Source organism: Cyprinodon tularosa, unplaced genomic scaffold (assembly GCF_016077235.1).
Source record: "Cyprinodon tularosa strain WSP-4 unplaced genomic scaffold, ASM1607723v1 ctg275, whole genome shotgun sequence".
Taxonomy (NCBI): Eukaryota; Metazoa; Chordata; class Actinopteri; order Cyprinodontiformes; family Cyprinodontidae; genus Cyprinodon; species Cyprinodon tularosa.
Window position 1 is genome coordinate 1,095,685 of NW_024038980.1, and position 20,590 is coordinate 1,116,274.

General features: G+C 40.4%; 1 protein-coding gene across 1 annotated transcript in view; it reads right to left on the minus strand.

The window, feature by feature from the left end:
- Positions 1 to 453: 453 nt before the first annotated feature.
- Positions 454 to 20,590, minus strand: part of epg5 (ectopic P-granules autophagy protein 5 homolog (C. elegans)) — a 29,330-nt gene continuing 9,193 nt past the window's right edge. The window contains exons 14-45 of the mRNA XM_038290015.1: positions 20,255 to 20,395; positions 19,937 to 20,098; positions 19,722 to 19,844; positions 19,373 to 19,635; positions 19,150 to 19,290; positions 18,910 to 19,054; positions 17,932 to 18,129; positions 17,691 to 17,798; positions 17,485 to 17,607; positions 15,665 to 15,831; positions 15,333 to 15,569; positions 15,128 to 15,251; positions 14,890 to 15,034; positions 14,543 to 14,714; positions 14,286 to 14,448; positions 13,388 to 13,530; positions 13,116 to 13,272; positions 12,648 to 12,842; positions 11,494 to 11,707; positions 10,627 to 10,796; positions 10,299 to 10,506; positions 10,139 to 10,214; positions 9,166 to 9,269; positions 8,876 to 9,051; positions 7,424 to 7,648; positions 7,137 to 7,346; positions 6,293 to 6,437; positions 5,946 to 6,188; positions 4,081 to 4,294; positions 3,779 to 3,997; positions 1,711 to 1,825; positions 454 to 1,617 (exon numbers count right to left, since the gene is read on the minus strand). Of these exons, the coding sequence (XP_038145943.1) occupies positions 1,429 to 1,617; positions 1,711 to 1,825; positions 3,779 to 3,997; positions 4,081 to 4,294; positions 5,946 to 6,188; positions 6,293 to 6,437; positions 7,137 to 7,346; positions 7,424 to 7,648; positions 8,876 to 9,051; positions 9,166 to 9,269; positions 10,139 to 10,214; positions 10,299 to 10,506; positions 10,627 to 10,796; positions 11,494 to 11,707; positions 12,648 to 12,842; positions 13,116 to 13,272; positions 13,388 to 13,530; positions 14,286 to 14,448; positions 14,543 to 14,714; positions 14,890 to 15,034; positions 15,128 to 15,251; positions 15,333 to 15,569; positions 15,665 to 15,831; positions 17,485 to 17,607; positions 17,691 to 17,798; positions 17,932 to 18,129; positions 18,910 to 19,054; positions 19,150 to 19,290; positions 19,373 to 19,635; positions 19,722 to 19,844; positions 19,937 to 20,098; positions 20,255 to 20,395 (5,415 nt within the window). The 3' untranslated portion in view covers positions 454 to 1,428. The remainder of the gene's footprint in view (positions 1,618 to 1,710; positions 1,826 to 3,778; positions 3,998 to 4,080; positions 4,295 to 5,945; positions 6,189 to 6,292; positions 6,438 to 7,136; positions 7,347 to 7,423; positions 7,649 to 8,875; positions 9,052 to 9,165; positions 9,270 to 10,138; positions 10,215 to 10,298; positions 10,507 to 10,626; positions 10,797 to 11,493; positions 11,708 to 12,647; positions 12,843 to 13,115; positions 13,273 to 13,387; positions 13,531 to 14,285; positions 14,449 to 14,542; positions 14,715 to 14,889; positions 15,035 to 15,127; positions 15,252 to 15,332; positions 15,570 to 15,664; positions 15,832 to 17,484; positions 17,608 to 17,690; positions 17,799 to 17,931; positions 18,130 to 18,909; positions 19,055 to 19,149; positions 19,291 to 19,372; positions 19,636 to 19,721; positions 19,845 to 19,936; positions 20,099 to 20,254; positions 20,396 to 20,590) is intronic.

The window sequence follows — 20,590 nt, forward strand, 5'->3', positions numbered from 1 at the left end:
AATGTTTGGAGTAGTTAATGTTAAACCTTCAGACCTAAAGGCATCAATTGTGATGGAGAACTACCTCCATTTTCAACAACATCATTTCAAATCAACAATTAAGATGTTAGAAACTTGAACCCAGTTTCTGATCTAACAGGAGTGCGACCCAAACCAGGCTCACTGCTGACTAAATTCAAAATTATCTAAATTGTGTTTTTCCCTTATTAAAGACTTCAGTTTAACATATAAATTGTCGTGTTAGTGTATGTAAACTTTTCAAATTCTTTTCTAATTATGTCCAGGTATGACTTGAATAATGGTCCTTTTAGTGCTTATAAGGTAGCAAATCCCTGTAATTTTAAAGGTTATTTTTAAAGTTTATCTAGCTTTCCTGATAATTTTGATAAGTCTCTGAAGTTTCATATCGTTATACAGCAGGTATGGTCTGTCAAACTCTAAACATAGCAGTGATACATTCAGTCAACTTTATTTATTTGTCTTTCCTCCACGGTGCAGCTTGGCTCTGCAGCCCCCCCACTTTGTGCAGCAGAACATTTCTCCATCAGTGACTCATTAAAAGAAAAAATGAAAAAGCTTTCAACATTAACAGTCCCCATTTAACTCAGACATCAGTAACAAAGCGAGCTTCAGGCTGCTGAAGAGCAGCTCCACTGTTCTTGAGATGCAAAGAGTAACAGGAGGGTAGTTTAATGTTAAAACAGTGATCAGTTTAAAAAAGTCTAGAGTTCTGTGAATGTTAAATTAAATGACAGCTCATGCCCCCCACCCCCTGTCTGTGATAAATACCTGGCGCATTAGCTTTCTGGACTTGCTGAGCACACACTGCTTTATAAGGAAGCTAAACGACTGGGCATAGAGATGGATGGGACCAGAGTTTGGGTGAAATGATCAAAAGAAAAAACAAAACTATTCTTTGGCAACTACAAGTAGAGCACTTTTGGCTTGGCATTAAAAACATAAAAACATACACACCCCATTTTAAGACCATACTACTAAAATTAACGTACTACTAGGTCTGTCTTTCCAGAGATCTGTGGACGCCTTGATCTTTTGTCTGCAGAGATTCCATATGTTGGTGAGAAACTCACACCGAAAGTCTAGCGCTGCTTTCTGATTAGCAAATGCTGCTTGAATAATTATCTGACTCTCTAAAGCATGAAGAAAACATGCTGTAAGCAAACTGATGAGGTGGGAACATATGGGACAAAAAGTAAAGTGCTAAAATGTCTGAAATTGGCACAAAATAAAATCTCTAGATTTCTGTTAAGCTTCATGATTTGTCACCAGTAAGAATTACAGAAGTCTTAAGTTAAGGATCTGTGTCACTACTTGGGAACTTTGTGCTCATGTATTTGTTTGTCTCCAGGGATACTCTCCGGGAGCCAAGAGTCCTTCATATTTCAAGCCCTTGCCAGGGAAAAAAAGTCACGGTAAACGAATGACGTGCAGATATCCGAGGTCCGGGTACAGGAGGTTGACCAGCAGTGCCAGGAGGCGGGGCCCATCTCTGACACAATGCCCTGGGTAACGGATGAATTGGATGGCCTTATCTAAAGCCTCTTGTAGGTCAGCGTACTGCTTATTACTGGACATGGTCTCCAACATCAGCAACATCTGCGCCCACAGAGGGACAAAACAACAAATCAAGGAGTTAGGTTTAAGGAAAATATTACACAGTAGCATAAATAAAGCTGGGGTTGTACCAACCTGTTGTGCTTTTGCAGAAAGTTGTAAATCTGTGGTGGGTTGGAGTCGAAGCTCGGTCTCTGATGGCACCTGGATGGACAGGAATGCTGAAAGGCTGCGGACCACCACCCTGAATCTACACAGAGACCAGTCATTTACTCACAGTGCCTAACCTGGGTTTCTGTAGGTAAAATCTATGACTAATAACAAATCTAGTTACTAGCTCCACAGGCACAAATTCTTTAACGCTTATAAGATTTACTTTTAGTATACTACTGACATCACTGTTTATAAGGGAGAGAAGATTTGGTCTGTATGTCTTCTAGGGCTGCAACTAACGGTCATTTTGCAAATCAATTATCTGTCGGTTACTTTTTTGATTAATGGATTAATAGTTGGACAGCAGCAGGTTCTTTACATAAGCTTTTTACAGAGTTAAGACCAGGTGAAAGTAAAAGTATTCCCTCTGAGGGTAGTTGTGGATAGTGTCATAAAACTGGACAGATGGAGCCAGTATTCACGGTAAGACAGGCAGCGGGAAAGTTCAAAGCATTTTTTTACAGAAAAAAGAGCATAACAGAACTGAACAGAAGCGCAGAGCTGTGGATCTGAGGGTCACAGCGGCTACAGGGGGGCGGGGCGCAACCCATCACTGGCACTCATGTATATATATATATATATATATATATATATATACACACATATACACTCACCGGCCACTTTATTAGGTACACCTGTCCAACTGCTCGTTAACACTTAATCTCTAAGCAGCCAATCACATGGCGGCAACTCAGTGCATTTAGGCATGTAGACATGGTCAAGACAATCTCCTGCAGTTCAAACCGAGCATCAGTATGGGAAAGAAAGGTGATTTGAGTGACTTTGAACGTGGCATGATTGTTGGTGCCAGAAGGGCTGGTCTGAGTATTTCAGAAACTGCTGATCTACTGGGATTTTCACGCACAACCATCTCTAGGGTTTACAGAGAATGGTCCGAAAAAGAAAAAACATCCAGTGAGCGGCAGTTCTGTGGGCGGAAATGCCTTGTTGATGCCAGAGGTCAGAGGAGAATGGCCAGACTGGTTCGAGCTGATAGAAGGGCAACAGTGACTCAAATAACCACCCGTTACAACCAAGGTGGGCAGAAGAGCATCTCTGAACGCACAGTACGTCGAACTTTGAGGCAGATGGGCTACAGCAGCAGAAGACCACACCGGGTGCCACTCCTTTCAGCTAAGAACAGGAAACTGAGGCTACAATTTGCACAAGCTCATCGAAATTGGACAATAGAAGATTGGAAAAACGTTGCCTGGTCTGATGAGTCTCGATTTCTGCTGCGACATTCGGATGGCAGGGTCAGAATTTGGCGTCTACAACATGAAAGCATGGATCCATCCTGCCTTGTATCAACGGTTCAGGCTGGTGGTCGTGGTGTCATGGTGTGGGGAATATTTTCTTGGCACTCTTTGGGCCCCTTGGTACCAATTGAGCATCGTTGCAACGCCACAGCCTACCTGAGTATTGTTGCTGACCATGTCCATCCCTTTATGACCACAATGTACCCAACTTCTGATGGCTACTTTCAGCAGGATAATGCGCCATGTCATAAAGCTGGAATCATCTCAGACTGGTTTCTTGAACATGACAATGAGTTCACTGTACTGAAATGGCCTCCACAGTCACCAGATCTCAATCCAATAGAGCATCTTTGGGATGTGGTGGAACGGGAGATTCGCATCATGGATGTGCAGCCGACAAATCTGCGGCAACTGTGTGATGCCATCATGTCAATATGGACCAAACTCCCTGAGGAATGCTTCCAGCACCTTGTTGAATCTATGCCACGAAGAATTGAGGCAGTTCTGAAGACAAAAGGGGGTCCAACCCGTTACTAGCATGGGGTACCTAATAAAGTGGCCTATGAGTGTGTATATATATATATATATATATATATATATATATATATATATATATATATATATATATATATATATATATATATATATATATATATACATATACAGACAGACACCCTGCTAATCCAGCCTCTAAGGGTTTATTCTTGTTAATACCATTGATGGAGGCTCACCTATTAGAAACAGGAGACCTCTTCCCAAGGCCTATGGCTCCCAGCAGCCCAGAGTTCAGCCTCTCTTCTCCCAGCTGAAGCAGCCTGCTCTGCAGCCGTGCCAGCCCCATGATGACCCCTGACACCTCTGTGTTTCCGGCCTGAGGCTGCAGCTGCTCTACAGACAGGTTCAGAGCTTTGTGCCACCAAAGGAACAGCTTTGCTTCGTCTCCTGGACCACTGAGGATGGATGAGAACCACCATATTACCCTTTCTTATCAGGCTGCAGGTAACAGAGCAGTTGGAATGAATTAAGGTCCAACCTGGGAAAGACCTGCATGGTCCATGTGTTGATGAGAGCAAGGATCCTCCTCTCATTGGCTGCTGTGTATTCACTATTGAGGCGTTGCAGAATGAAGGCATAGAGGGTCAGGAAGCTGCCTCCTGATTGGCTCTCGGAGAGGAAGTCGTCCATTGTGAGTTCAGGCACCTGCAGTGACGCCAACACAGGGCCCCAACCTACAGACTTTTCCTCAACTAAAACAAACAACAAGAAAGAAGTTCAGGAATTACACTGATTGTTAAACTGGTTCTTTCAAAATCTAGCGGTGAGGAAAAAATAAAAACATAATCCTAAGTTAAAGACTAACAGGGATATACAGTGGCACATTATTTTGAAAAGAAAGATGACATGATTAATCTTTTTTTTTCTAAATAAAAATCTAAAATGTGTTGCAACCTGCTTTGGTTTGTAGAACCACCTTCAAATCTTTAAGGCTAGATATTTACCAGGATTTACATCATAACAAAGACATTTTTGGCCAATCAGACTGGATGAGGAGCTTCTGTATTTTTTTCAGTCACGCCACAGCAGTTAAACTGGATTTAAGTCTGGACTTTGACTGGGTCATCAACATACTTCGTTCTACTTCATTCCACACTACCTCTGTCTGTATGCTGAGGGTTGTTCTACTGAAAGGTAAAGTCTCTGACTCAGTCTCAAGTATTGGAGACTCCAACATGGTTTCATCCAGGATTCTCCTGTATTTAGCTCCCATCAACTCAGCCTCCCTGCCCCCTCCTACTCTGAGACGATGGTGCGTTCAAGGTTATATTATGTTTCAGCATTTGTTCTCACTGACCAAAGCATCCTCTTTTACAAATTTGCCCTATAAATGGCTCTTGGTAAACCTTATTCTCGTGGATTGCTTTCAAAATCGAATTTTTTAAAAGCCATTTCATAAAACTGCCATGCTGATTTCACTTTCTGATGATGGTTTGAATTGCACAGATGGTCAAAGCTTTGGATTTTGTTTAATTACCTAACCCCAAGCTAAATTCTTTACGGTATTTGTTTTTCCACAAATACATGAGAATCCATCTCTTCCTGCCAGCTTCAAAACATGTCAGCCAATCGGGCTGCAGTATTATGACTTAAAGGCGGACACAAAAACTGTGACAAAAGCAAGAGCTGCTGAGCCCACGGCCAGACCAAAGTAAACATGGCAGCGCAGGAGAGATTTAATCTGTGAAAGAGGAAGAATGTAAAAGTGTGATGTGGTGGTTTCTCATGGCGTCTACTGGTATTTCATTTGTTACTGTGATTTGTTAAAACCAAAGATTGGTGGGTGGGCATTAGGTGTTGCTTTGCCCAATCAGCTCGGAAGGTTCTGCTCAATGTTCCTCCTTTCCCAAACAGATTTAAAATGTGCTCTACACATATTAATGTGCAGAACTAAATCAGAGTGCTAAGTATTATCAATCTGGCTTCACAGGTTATTCTTAATCATCTTTACAGCTTTTTCCCTGATCAGCCTGCTGTGACTCTTGGTTTTCTGGATGCTGTTTATTCACTAATCTTCTCTAAATAACTTCACAAAAGAGTTTTGACAATACATTTATTGCTCACTAATTGACCGACTTTAGAATACAACTGGTTTCACTGGACTCCATTTTGTTTTATTAGAGTTAAAGGAAATACATAACAATTAATTGAACAGTGTCTAGGCTTTTGTAAAAAACCTATAAAAAATGTTATTCTTTAATTTTACAAAGAATTGTTATTGTCATTATGAAAAAAATATCAAATATCAAAGGAGAATAAATACCTTTGTAGTTTCCAATATCCTACAAGTTTATGTAGTGAACTGAACAAATGAAAAGAGGGGTGAACGAAGCCCTTGCTTACCATGGTTGAAGTAAGCCGCGATGCATGCCTCCATGATACGCGTCATGTGTCGCACTGATGCAAGACAGCGAGAGCAGGCTGTGAGCAAAGGAAGAATTGGACAGCCCTTCCCTTTCCTGTCCAGCCAGCCAATGACGTGAGCAGCCAGCGCCTCGCCTGTTGAGACCCCAACTCCATTGAGCAAAGTCAAGGCATTGCTGAAAAGAGCGCAGAACGCCATGTGCCTCTGCTCTAAACCCACCTCTGCAGAGGGAGGGAAACGTGAACACAAGGCAGGGAGAAAATTACACAAAAAGCAGATGATGCCATCGTCAATAGAGACTGTCAGGCTGCTCAGGGCAGCTCACCTGGTGGGTTGAAAGTAACAACACTTTCCAGAAGTGTCTCTAGCTGAGCCTCCAGGCTATTAAGATTGATCCCACCTCCTTGCTCCAATGTCACCAGTGACTTCACAGACCAAGAGATGTAGCCTCCGGCCTTCAGGGTCTCCTCCTGACAGAAAAAGGATAACAGACGGTTTGCTTTCTCCACTTTCAGCTGAAATTATTTTTAATAATTAAACACATTTTTACAGAAACAGATTTGTAAAAAGAGGAATGTGAAACTCAATTCAAGTTGTTCAGGGGTGTTTTGCAAAGATTTTTATGGTTGTTCTATCAGTTAGCAGCAGGATCACCAAGACAAAGCACAGGAGCATTGACTTATCTGGTTACTTATCTAAAATAATTATCACGGCACGGTTTTCAGTTGCTCCTAATTCAAATTTGGTAATCAGAGCTGGCAAATAATCTGGCTCATTAAAGTTTGAAATTACTTTAGATGATGCACGGCTCCTATTGGAACAGAAAATGAAACCCTCCAAAAATGCACCAAGTAGAACCAATATTCACTGGTTTAACACTTTGCACACAAAATAGTCTGATTATGCAATTATTGTCAATGATTATTTTTATATTTTCTATATTTATTACAAGTTTAAAATAAAATACAGCATCTTGAGATCAAAAATGTCTCTGGTGCATTTTCAAGACTCCACAGGAGCACAGAGAGGGTCAAGGATCTGCTGAAGACTAGTGATTAAAAAGTTTCATCTTGTGTCCTCCATCAGGGTCATTACAAAAAAACTTGGAAAATACATTAAGATGTTGATTTGGTGAATAACAACGTAAAAAAAGCTTTATTATAGCAGACCTGGTGTGGAGCTTCGCTGGGATGTGGATGGAGCCCTGCAGCCCCACGGAGTAATTTCAGAAGCAGCTGAGGGGCAGAATCAGCACTGAGCAGCAGAGATGGTTGGTAATGGGTACCAACGTATCCCAGAATGCCCTGGTATGAGGACAGGTCCATTTGATACCAGGGCAGACAGGTTGACTGAACCAGCAGACTGAGCAGAGGGGAGTCCTGGGGATTTAGGGGGAAAACATGAACTGAGTAAATATCTCTGACAATGACCTGTTTCCAGATAGATCTAGAATCACCTGTTTGCTGAGGAGCTGCTCTTCTTTGGCCAGAAACACCAGCATGTATAACAGATAGACCAACATGGTGTGAGAGTCCTTCTGCGTAATCAGCCCTGCCACAGCTGGATATGTTGCAGAGCTGGGCGGTGTCTCTAAGTGGTCACTTAAAACACTGAGCCAGTTAACTTCACACATCAGTTCCCCCATAAACAGGAAGCAGCTCTTGGGACTTCCTCTCTCCACCTGAAGACATAAAGTTCAGTTAAAGTCTGTTCTGCCAAACACCAACAGACATGGGAGAGTTAAGCTTTAGCGGACTACTAAAAACACCTAGTCATACCCAGTTACATGTTTATAATGATGTTATCTTCTATGACTGCAGAACCAAGGTTAATTCAAAAAGAGGTTGGTTGAACTTTAATTGTTTTTTCTTTTTAGAAGTGAATTTGCCATATGATTGAACTAAGGTTAAAACAGTTATTATTTAATCAATGCAATGAAAACATGGAAATTGCAAATATACAGTTATCAAACTGAGTCAATATATTTTTAAAAGGTTTCAAAATGAATTATAGTTTGTTAAATGTGGGTTTTTAATATTTCATTAAGAGGCTAATTCCTTATAATTTAATGAGTATTTGATGTTGGGGTAAAATGATTTTTGTTTTGAGTTTTACTTATATACGTGTTTGTGTTGTTAGGTTTTTTCACCTTTTTGGCCCAAAATAAAAGAAAGAAAGCAGTAATTGTTTGTTATTGAGTGAAATCCTGCATATAGTCTTCTGAAACAAGCCATAATTTCAAGTGGAGCAAACAACAGCTTAAACAAAAATGGATAATGGATCTAAAACATATCCCCAAATCATAATACACAATAAATTAACTCAATTGACTTATAGTACCAGAAAACTTAGGAGTGAACTGGTGGGGTGAGGAAAAAAGAAGCAATAGAGAGGATCAAAAATATAAAAGTGAAAAAAAGAACAAGTCATCACAGAATGACAAAGTAAGATGTGCATCAAAGTATATGCATGCTAGACCTAGTGATATATATGCACTGGTAATTAGGTTAAACATGGTCATATTTAAAAAAAAAAACTGCTATTTTCCTTTATTGATACTAAAATAAAAATGGTAGTTTCTACATTTTTTACTGTAAGATTATCCTGTTGCAACAAAAGGCAGATTTATGTTTTTGGCACATCTTTACCAGGGCTGCCAAACCAATATTTCTATATACACATCATCACTCTCTTAAATCATCTTCCTAAGGAAAGATTTATGGTTTTAGTTGTGTACGGTATTCAGTACTAGTAATGCTGGGTCATTTTTACATCAACGTTAATTAACCCCTTCTCCTTAGGAGCTGAAAGGATCTTAGAGAGTCCTGCTATATAGTCCTGATTAGCTAGCTCAAAGCTCTCCCGTAGAACCCGTCCCCAGACCAAATGCAGGAGGAGATAAACTCACATTGAATAAGTGCTCCATGAGCTGAGTGTCGGGGTGCAGGTGTTTCCAGGGCAGGCTGCGGAGGTGTGTGTGGTACAGGTAGAGCAGATACTCAGGCGTACGAGGGGAGGTACAGCTCTCACAGTACTGCATTAAACAAAGCCACAGAGCTCCTCTCTGACCTGGTAGCAGGCGATCTGAAAAATGAACATCCACAGAGACAGGATGGGTCAGCTGTAAAAACGTAAAAGAGAAGATGTTTGGATTCATTTGGTACTAGCTCTCAGAGTAAAACACCGATAAAAACATACCTCTGAATTTATGATGCAGTGCGTCAGTGAGCTGAACGTACAGACCAACCAGACATCCTGCAGCACTTGCATCCGTCTCCAGCCACGGGTAACACTTGGCATTACTGTGACACAGTCATTTATAAATTGGTATTTACTTTATTTCTACTTTTTTGGGAAAAATTCTCAAATATTATTTATCATGACTATATTCATATTTTAACTTTCCAATAGAACTTGCAATTGTTTATTACCAATGTATATTTCAAAAGTTATGTCAACTGGATGTTTGTCTGTGTGTTGAACCTTTGCAACACAGCAAAATCCTTGCATGTGTAAAAACGTCTGAAGCAACGAGTCGTTAGGTTCACTTTTCATTCAAAAACGATTTTGAATGAGGTCAGTAGTGTCGTATAGCAAAGGCAAATGTTATATAAGGGCAAAGCCGAACTGGAGAAACTAAGTAAAAAAAAAACAAACTGAATAAACAGTTATATATGAGTTAAAATTGTGTTTATAAACTATGATTAATAATTTTTGGAAACCGTTGAGTTTCAGATTGTTAATTTTGCAGTTTAAAATATAAATTTAACGTTTAGTCACAAGAGAGCCTCAGCATATGATTATAAGACACGTCTGAATACAATAGTTGTGTTGCTTACTAACAATGCTATACTGTGGATACATGCTATATATGCAGATATAGAGGAACTACTGAAAAAAAATGTAAAAAGCTATTTATAATCACTCTTACTGATATCACAACAAATATAAAAGCATCTATAGTAAGCATCTGATGCAGAGAAACTCATTCAAACTGGCTGATTATCCATGAAGTGTAAATTATGATACAAGCGGAATACATAATGAAGCCCTGCTTTATTGATTGGTATTTACTAACTTTATTATTCATGCAAGCACATTTTAAAAGAAATACAGCATTTTTCCCCATCTAGAAAAAGCATCATAAGATTGAATATTGTAACACACTTACCCTCCATCAGTAGTGTCCAGAGGAAAGACCCATGGCGTAAACAACTTCACCAGCTTACAGTGTAAATCCTGCAGAGCTGTGGGAGGAATGACACATTTCTTCTTTCAAAATGACAGAAAGCAGGTTTTTTGCAGCTCTCTACAGTATCTTATCTTTTTACCTTTTGTTACTTTGCTGCTGCCTACTGGTTCTCTGCTGCAGCTGATAAGCTGTGTGTTAATAAGGCAACCAATCAGATGTTCCCAGAAGGTAACAACGTCACTTATGTAGGGAACCCAGGCTGAGTAGAGGCCAAAGCTGCGGAGGTCGGCCTTACCAAGGCGGCTCCGCAGGAAGAAGTCACTCAGCCAGTTCACTGTCTCCTCAACCTGTTGGCAGCAGGAAAAACATGACCAAATTTGTATATTATACTGGAAGATATTTCATCTGCACCATGTTTTTTTTCAACAACAAAAAGGAAAGCTTGAATAAAAACTGACACGAGTTACCTGCTGAGGAGAGAGACTTATGGAGGATCTATGAGGGGAAGCTGGGACTCCAACTGCCGAGCTGAAGGACTGTTCAGGTTTGCCCTTACTGCTGCGGGATGGAGGCAAGCAACCCAGCACTCGCAGTGTCACTTTCCAGCACTCTGGACTCAACAGCTGGTCCGCAGAACCTTGATGAGATTGTAAAATGCTTTTAATAAAGAAAATCCACATCGACACATCGAGATACAAGGAAAGAAATGTGCCAGCCTACAGATAAACACATAAGTCAGCTTTAAGGATTTTTTTTTTTAAAGATTTCTATCTATTAAGAGGCTTTGAAACAAAGGCATGCTTCTTAAACTTTCTGAACCTAATATACAACCTTTCATTTGGTTTATTAAATGATTTTAGTCAAAGCTCAAAAACCCATATAGCATAGCAATGCAACTTATTTTACACAAAGATTGACTCTAAATGGTCCGCAACCAGTTAAATGTGCAAATAAATTGTGTTAATAAACTATAATAGACCATGTATGCAGTTGGGATTGTTTATTATGTTTATAGTTTGAATATTAATTTAACTTTCTAACAAAGAAAAGCCTTTGAAAAAAAAAAATCAAGGTTTTTCTAAGACTTTTTACCAATAATCTAAAACTGTATTGGTTTATTACTTACAATCCCAACAAAATCTGTTTACGTTTGTAGTTTTAATGGTTTTGCAAACAATAAAACACAAAAAAATGTCATATTCATATATGAATCAAGTCTTGGGTCTTACTATGTTGCATATAGGCAGCAAAGATTTCTTTTACAGGTGGGAAAATATAACGGAATATAAACAGACCTAAACCAAGCATTTATCGATATGTTCAAACAAACGTACTAGTCATTAGCAGACGCAGGCAGTCGCTGTAATGGTCAGGAAAATGGTGGCGTAAAAGCATGGTCCAGTGTTTGGCAAAGAGGTGAAAAGGCGTGAGAAGTTCAGGCTCAGGGTTTCGGCCGCAGACACACAGAGCGCCGTGGACCAGCTCCAGCAAACGGGTTCGCTCCGAGAACACGGGATGAGCCTCATTCAGCCACTGTGACAAATCAAACTACAAGAGAGGATGGACAAGCTGAAAGGTTATGTATACCTAATGTGTTTGGCACATTTTAATATCTTTATTTGCATCTGTCATTTCTCATGCCACCAAGTCCTATGCATAAAATAATATCTTGTCACAAATGTATCCCTCTTCCCTCACGCCTCCCATCCCACATCTAAGCGGCACCAACAGCCCACTCTTCTTGTCATGGCCTGAGGGTATAAACGTATACAACATGTATATTGTCCCAGAAAGTGTTAGCCTAACTAGACCCACCCGCCAGCAACCAAAAACATTTTTGCCTGCAAATAGCTTTGAATTACTCATTTAATCTCACATTTAGTCTGGTTTATCAGGCTAAGAAAGTGTGCTTTCTATAATGCCCAATGCCTTCTCTATTAGTTGTAATCTAAAGTGGATATTAAATGCATTTTCCACCTTTTCATAAGATGGGCACCTTAAAGAACTTGGATGGACAATAAAAGAAAATAACGACATAAAATACAGGGGAAAAGATACATAGGTAAGTAAATAAATAAAGAATTGTTCAGCCTCCTCCTGACCAGAGGAATAGAATCCTAACTTAACTAAAAATATTTGCACCCCTTTGGTCCAGTCTGGATCAATTGTTGATCAAGCAAAGATAAAAAGGAATTTAGCTTCAGATCCCTTCATAGTGTATCTATTTCTTTCTAATTGTAAATTAGATATTGCCTCCCTTATCCAGTTACAAAAGGAAAGTGGGAGAACATCTTTCCACATTAAAAGAATCAGACACCACACTAGAAGAGTACAAAAAGCTATAATTTTTTTGCCCCCCCATGAAAACCTATAAATCGAGGTTGTTTCTGCTGATCTGCATCTGTTATATTCAGGATTAACATGTGAATACGTTTTAGCTAATTTAGTCGTTCCCACATCTTTTCTATACATTTGGACATGAGCAGACCTTAGTGAGCAGCATGAAAATGACATCAGCAGAGTCCAGGTGAAGGGAGGTCACCACGTCTTGGTAGAGGACGACAAACTGATCTGGAGCGGCATTTGGAGTGAAGAAAGGGGAAATGAGAGGACAGAGGAGCCTCTGCTCCAGGATGGTTTTTAGGACACGGCCGCACTCCTTTGGATTGCCCTGGATGAAAACCTGCACAACAAAAGCACAATCATGAATTTAAACTCATAAGAAAAGTAACAATATAACAGTAACATAAGAGCAAGTTTTCTCTCCGAGCTCCAGAAAGCAAAACTATCTAAACTCTCTATTCTCCAAACTACTGAAAATAGATAAATGACAAACGCCTTAGGAAAAAAGCCACTCAGGCCGAGGAAACCACAATGCAGGGGGGATTTATTATTAAATAGACAAATCTTGCTGATTTAAGTGCGTGTCTGTTGGCGTTTGCTGCATGTTTCGCACCTGTCCGAGGATCTCCACACAGGAAGAGAGATACTGACGTGTTGGGGGGTGTCGCAGGGTGTCCTCATTCACAAAAGAGACCACCTGGTAAAATGCGGACACGCCCACCTGCTGCACTGCCGGAGAGTTCTGCACTTTATAAATATTCACCAGAGCCCTGAGAAAATAAAGCAGGAGATCTCTTTTAAATGAGATAAGAAGTCCGTATCCACTCAACTTTCCTTGTAGCAACGGTAGCTGTAGGTGGAGCAGAAAGGTAGATTTTTACTGACGTGATGAAGTTCTCAGTGTGGACTGCAGCCTGGGCCAGGTTCTGAGGCGGAGCAGCCATAGCATCGGTCTGCAGCTTCTTGATATCCCTGCGTAGTGATGTTATCTGGTTGTGCACCGCCTCCTGTCTCTGGACACATTCACACTACACAGACACACACATCAGAAAAATTGAGCAAAATCATCCTTTAAGCCAGTGGTTCCCAAAGTGTGGGGCTCGCCCCCTAGGGGGGGCGCAATGCCATTGCAGGGGGGGCGCGGGAAGCGGTATGGATGAATGAAGAAAAAAAAAAAAAAAAAAAAAAAAAACAGCGCTTGCTTGACTGAGCATAATGGACAGTTGTGACACTGCAACCCAGATTTGAGAAGATCTACAGCAAAAAGCAGGCTCACTACAGCCACTGAAAAGATGGGAGGATTAAAGTACAAAGAACAAACTCTCAGGGAGCTGTTAAATGTTTTCACTCCATTTTGCACAGAGGCTTTTTTAATGTATAGATTATAGCAAAGTTCAATATTGTTACAAATAAAAAAAAAGAAATATGTTTAAAATAACACAGACAACAAAGAATCCTCTTCTAATCTACATTATAGAACTATGAAAAAAATACAGTTACACAAAAGTGTTCCACTGTAAAGATGGTGTAGTTTGTTTTGTTGCAACCTGAAGTGTGAAATAAACTTCAGTGGAGTTTGAAAACAAAATATGTGTATAGATTTATTATATCTGGTTGAACGATGTGTGTGCCCAGTTTATTCTTTTTTTTGTTTTTTGTTTTTTGGGGTCGGGGGGATGGGGGGGGCGTGGAAATTTTATTGTAATCCAAAGGGGGGCCCAGAAGAAAATCTTTGGGAACCACTGCTTTAAGCCATGATTTTCTCACCCTGAGATGCTCATACCGTGACGGTGATGTTTGCGGCTCCCTGACAAGGCTGCCCTCCCTTCCCTTTGCACTCCAGGGCCATGCTAACTTGCTCCGGTCGGTTCTTGAAGAGCAAAGGAAGACCCTCCAACAGCTCTTGCTCCATCGCCACCTGCTGTGCTTCACGTGAAACTGCACTCCTAGCAACAAGGTGAAGTATTTTTGAAGCCAAGGGGGAACCTTTTTATTCCACAACAAACTGCAAGTGAGGACAAAAAACTGTGTGAATGTTACCTGGCCTGATCCTGTAAAACGCTGAGGTCCTGCTGTAAAAGTTTAGCGGAAGCTTTAGAGTCACTGAGGCAGGAGGGGGGAACCTCAGCCACTGGAGCCTGAAGAACCTGGAGCCCAGGGGCTGGAAGGGGAACCGGGTGCTTCTCCAGGTTAGACATAATGCGCTCTCGTCCTGGATAACCAACCACAAAACATAAGTGTTAGGATAAATAGATAAACAGTTCAACAAAAAGACGATCGGACGTTGAGAAACTGATTAAAGGATTGATTTAAAGAAGACGGATGGTCATGTGGCCAGACAAGGTGGATGCACCTGTGAAAACATTTTAAGGTACATCTGTACATACCGTTGCTGAGGCAGGAGTAGTCCGTGAAGCCAAGGTTTTGGTTCTGCAGGAAGGTTGGCTCGCTTTGCACCTTTTCCCACAGAGACAGCACCTCCTGCTCATCATACTGCAGACGCTCCTGGTCCACATACTCCAGCCACAGTTCCTTCAACAAAACATCCGGATAATTTGAAAAGTAATGAGCCATAATAGTTTAATTCTCTCCAAACCCGATGATGAAAGATAGGGACCCGCTGACCTGCTGCCGCTGCATGACCTGGGCCAGTCTGTGAGGCTCATACTCTGGTTGAAGGGAGGGGAGGTAAACTTCCTGCTTTTGCAGAGACTCATCATCCAACCACAAAGCAAAGACGCCAAACAGCCTGCAGGCAAACAATTTGTCAATTCACTACAGTATAAAGGCTTTACAACAACAGTGGTTGGACCAATTATGACCAATTTACCTAACAAGCTCTGAGTGGAGCTGTGGAGAGGTGAGGTAAGGCGGTTGAGGGTTATTCGGGCTTTCGTCCTCCTGACTCTCTGATGAAGGCGTCTGTGGTTGGGGCACCCTAAGAGCCTGACTCGCTGTATGGTGGAAATCAGAAACCTCTTGTATTCTCTGCCTCAGATCTTTTAGCAAAGCAGTCTGAGAAGAAGTCTGGAAGAACCTCCTGCCGATGCATCCCCCAGCAGCCAGCCTATAGGGCCACCAGTAAACAGAAACTTCTGTTCCATTCACTTTTTCCACTCACTATAAGTTTTTACTTTTGTTTAAATAAGAAATGTATCTTACCCATACTCTGGCCCAGGCTGTCTGAGATGGAGCTGTAGGAACTTCTGCCAGATCAGGGGAAGGAGGGGGTGGTCCGGTGGTGTGGCCAAGGCCTGGTAAGCCCAGCGATACACCTGAAGACGCTGCAGAGACGGAGCTACGGGGAGCTTCAGCTTCTGCTGCGCTTTCTAGCTCAGAACCAGAAACACTGTTGTCATGTATCCCAGATCCAATCTCATCAATTTAAAATGCCTAACAGCTAAGATACACTAGCAGTGTTCATATCTCTAATATGCTAACATTTTGTTTCCAAGGAACCAAACAGAGCTAATCAAATACAAGGTCTTTTAGGAAAGCGTCTAAAGTTCTTTTGACTTTCTCTACTTTTTTAGTTTTCTGGAGTCTAGTTCTATAGGTGGGGTTCACCACAAAAATATCACAAATAAGTCATCTGCAAACTTTTTTAGCTTTGAATGTTAGTCCATGTTGACAGACAAGGCTAACCAAAATTTTACTTTGATTATAAGCATTGTTGTCATTCATTCACATTTTTTTTTCTGTGTGAAATGATTTAACAGCATATAACTTCTGTTATTTTTTGAAAATAAGTTGAAAGCACAACTAAAACTTGAATCCCAACAGGGAATCTATTGAGAAACCAAATGCTTTCTGGTACTATCATTATTGAAACATATACGCGACCACTTTTCTTACCAGAAATGAGTTCATTCAAAATCTAACAACAATTAAACATTTTAATCATAGTTTATTTTTTTTTTTTTTTTTTTTTTTTTACATACCTGAGATATTTTCAATATGTCCAACTTTAAACTAATTGAGCTAAATTGTCAGCCTTAGATTTAAGTAAAATATCAGAACCAACCTAGAAAAAACTTGAATCCAAGAGATTCAAGGCAAGAGATATATCATAAAATTGGAGCATGCTGGAAAACCAGCCTCAGTGTCCAAACTAATGTCAGAAATGATTGTTGCTTTAATTTGACAACGTCAAGTTTGAGGAAAATCTTCTGCTGCAGTAGGATGGGCAAAGCCAAAATGTATGCTGTTTTGCAGGAGTACCTCCAAACTCTTCAACCTGGCCTGATTTGGATAAATTTGGAAGCTTTAATACTATAATCAATGCAAACACATCAAAACGGGTTTAGGAATAGTTCTTAAGGGGGACCAGACCTTAAAAGTAGTGAATATTTATGGCCTGTAACGGAGAGAAGTCTGTTACAGAAGATACAGCTATCAACACCAATAGGAGTGTGTTGAAAACCAGACCATTAGTTACTTCAACATTTTATTTTCCTTTGGGATTAATAAAGTATTTTTTAAATTGAGTTGAATTGAAAGCAAGCTCCATTTCAGGAAAGCAACCAAGCAATAGAAGCTGTACAGTTGTTCATAAGTTGGTTTGTATGTTGTGAAAATTATGCCAGGACTTAATTTATAGTTAGAAAAAAAAACTTGAAACTTATTTTAATCCTGTTAAAGAGCATTTGATCAAATAATAGTAAATATATGTGTATATTTCAGTCTCTACAACTTGGTCCATTTTTTTAGGGAAAGTCCAAAGTAAAGTTCAACTGAAGTTAACTATATGTATACTTTGTTTTCTGTACTGTTGTAGTGTAAGGCAAACTATGCCATGAGTTAGACTTAGACAACTTTTAATGTAATTTTGTATACACAGAATGTATACAAACAAAATTTCATTTTGTAAAGCCTTCAGACAGTAAACGAACATTTCCATTCCATAAGTAGACTACAGAGTAAAGTAAAGTAGAAATAAACATGTCATAAACTAGAACTGGAACTTTCCTGAATGAATCTACCTTTAATGCTTGATCTGGGGAGATGCCGGGTTCAGACAGCAGCTCATTCTCAACGCAACGTCTCAACTGGGACTCTTCTTCAAACATGCCCTCCGTGTTCAGAACCAGCCATGCAAACCACACCTGTGGTAAATAGCAGCCCTGTGAGAACTAGAACCAATACGATCTACAGAGCCCGTATGGATGGTCGCTTTAGAAATCCTTACTTCTCCATTTAGGGAATGGCCCTCGATGAAGGATGGTGTGGCATTTCCAGCAATCCAGCCAACCAGAGAGGAAAGCAGACCGCGATCTCCATGGTAACCCAAAGCATTCTGTATGCAGCATGTAAACAGAGGATATTTTACTGGTGCAGATATTTAGGATCCCTCTCCTCTGAGATCAATTTTACAGTCTCCAGCCATTAGACTCTCAACAATCCCTGATTTATATAATCACTGCACATACCTTATGTTGCTGGTAGAGGAGCTTCTGCACACATTCTTCCTGGTGATGAATAAATGCAGCACAGCAGATCTGATCCATGAGGAAAAGGACCGTTTTGTCACGATACCAAACATTCTGCTGAGTGAGAATTCCCACCCAAAACTCCAACACGGCGGCGGCGCCAACACGCCCGGCCCGGGAGCTCTCCACCACATGACTCTGATGAAAAATAAAAAACAATTATTTAAATTCCTTTTTTTTAAACTAATATCTTAGGAGAAATCAATACATAATAAATCAAACATGTTTGACTCCTTCCCTCTTAAAAGTGGCAAAGCTTTTATTAGTTGGTTTCACGACACATATTTGGATTTTATTAAATGCAGCTACAATTTAAAGTCGAAACTTTGTATTTGTTAATTGATCCTTTTCAAAGCCAGAACTGGTTTTGATATATATATTTTTGGATCAATATCCCCTTGTAAATAAAAAACGTTAAAGACTCAAGCATGTAGCTAGAATAGATGAAGCAGGTAAACATTAAGTTTTGGAAAATGTTTAAATTAAGCTTAAAAGCCAGTTTTGTGGCAGGAAACTACCAGTTCTATAAGGAATAGTAGTGAAATATCCCGCTGCCAGATGGTTTTTATTGGTCGAAAAGAGCATCTAGTTACAGTGAATCAAATAGTAGCACTAGACTATGAAAATGAGAATCTTTGTGATTTTGATCCAATATGGATTAGATTGTAAAATTATAAAGTAAACTAGATTCTAGTTTAAAGTCATTGAGTAGTTTTCCATATCATTAGGGAAAATAATTTTTCAAATGCATACTAAACACTGGAATGCAGTTTTTAATAATTTTCCTTCTAGATAACAGGATGAGATCTAACCTGACAACAGCCAGATGCATGTCTCGCTCCGCCTAGCGAGACATGCATCTGGCTGTTGTCAGGTTAGATGAGATCTGCTCTCATTTTATAAACCAAAAAGATGTACCTGAATGACACTGTTTAGGAGACGGACGTTGTCACCATAGTTTGTTCCTGTGAGCAGCGGCGCCACCCGGTGAGTGACCTGCTGCGTCACTCCTTGAGGACACACACTGTCGTACTGTAAGAACAGCTGGATGCAGCTGACGAAGCTGGCAGAAGATGACAGTTGCAGAAAAAAGATGTTAGTTTGGGAGAAGATGCAGCTCCAGCCTCCACCTAGGAAAAGAATACTGTTCTGACTTACTGAGAGTTGTTCAAGAGGTAAAAGCTCAGAGGGTAGGTGGGGGGCAGGATGTTATCCAGCAGATGCACAGCGGCTCTCAGGTGGCGAGACTGAATCAGACTTTTTAGCAACTCAACTCCATCTGTGCAGAAGTTTTCCAGACTGAAACCAAAAAAATAAATGTGACTACAGACTGACTACTGACTAAAGATAAACATCACAACATTTAATGGTGAGAACAAACCTGTGCCCCACTTTTGTCATGGCAAGGGACAGGTAGCAACCAATGGGGAGGCCAGCTTTTACAGCCCTGAGAACAGAGTGCATGCTGGGAGCATGCGTAAGTTCTGGAGGAGGGTTGGAAGCCAATGCAGGAACCGTCCAGCCTCCTTTAGGATTCTGGGCATTACCATGGAGTTTCAGCCTCAGCAGCAGCTGCCACGCCCACTGAATAAAGGACGCCTCTGGAGACACGCCCAGGCGGAGAACGCTCGCTAGATAAGACACCTTAAGTGGACAAAAAAGGGGAACATTTTAGAAATAAGAATCAATTTAGTCCTTAAGCTGATTGTGAGAATAGAGGGATAAGTCACCTGTTTGATTCCCTCAGATATGAGCCCACTGTATGGTTTGTCTGTGAGGTATTTCTGATAAGCTTCAGCCACCAGCAGAGCCACCTCACTGTGGAGGACAGAGGCTAGCGCCAAAGAGCCATCCTGCAAAATCCCCCCAAAACATTTTAGACTTTTCTAAACTCCCAAATGGTTTTCAAAAGTACTTGGAAAACAATATATTTAAACATGATCACCTGAGTATAACCCCAGTTCAGACCCTCCAGGATAACACAAGCCAGTCTGTTCTCCACAGCAGACAGCGGATTCTGGAGCAGCCAGGCTCCAATCACCGATATTTCCTCCCTCTGCGGCCTCCACAAACTCAGAGGAAGCTCCTTACACAAGTACAACGCCACCTAAAACACAACAAACAACAACTAACAAATGTAACATTTGACAATTAAGACAGATATCAAGTTTTATTATTATTTTATTATGATTATCTCTACATTAAACTACATAATTTATTTAACAATATTCTATTTATTTATCTCATGATTAGAGGAACTCACCATTCCTACAGTCTGGATAGTTTCTCTCAGTTTCTCGAGGAGCACAGAGATGATGTAGGGATGAGCTGTTGCTATGGCAGCCAGCAACTCCCTTCCTACCTTAGAGTAAGTTTCTCTGGTAGACAAACTGACATAAGACACCTGAGGAAAACCAGAAAAGCTAAGTTACATAAAGAGAGATATCTATTGTTTTTAGTTAAAAGAGAAGAATTTATCATTAATCTGAGTTATGTGGTTTGATGAATTGGACTCAATGCAAGCAGAAAGCAAATTAAGTGCTCAATACAACTATAATTTTTACAGATATTCCATAATTATTTTCCTTAACAATCAGTG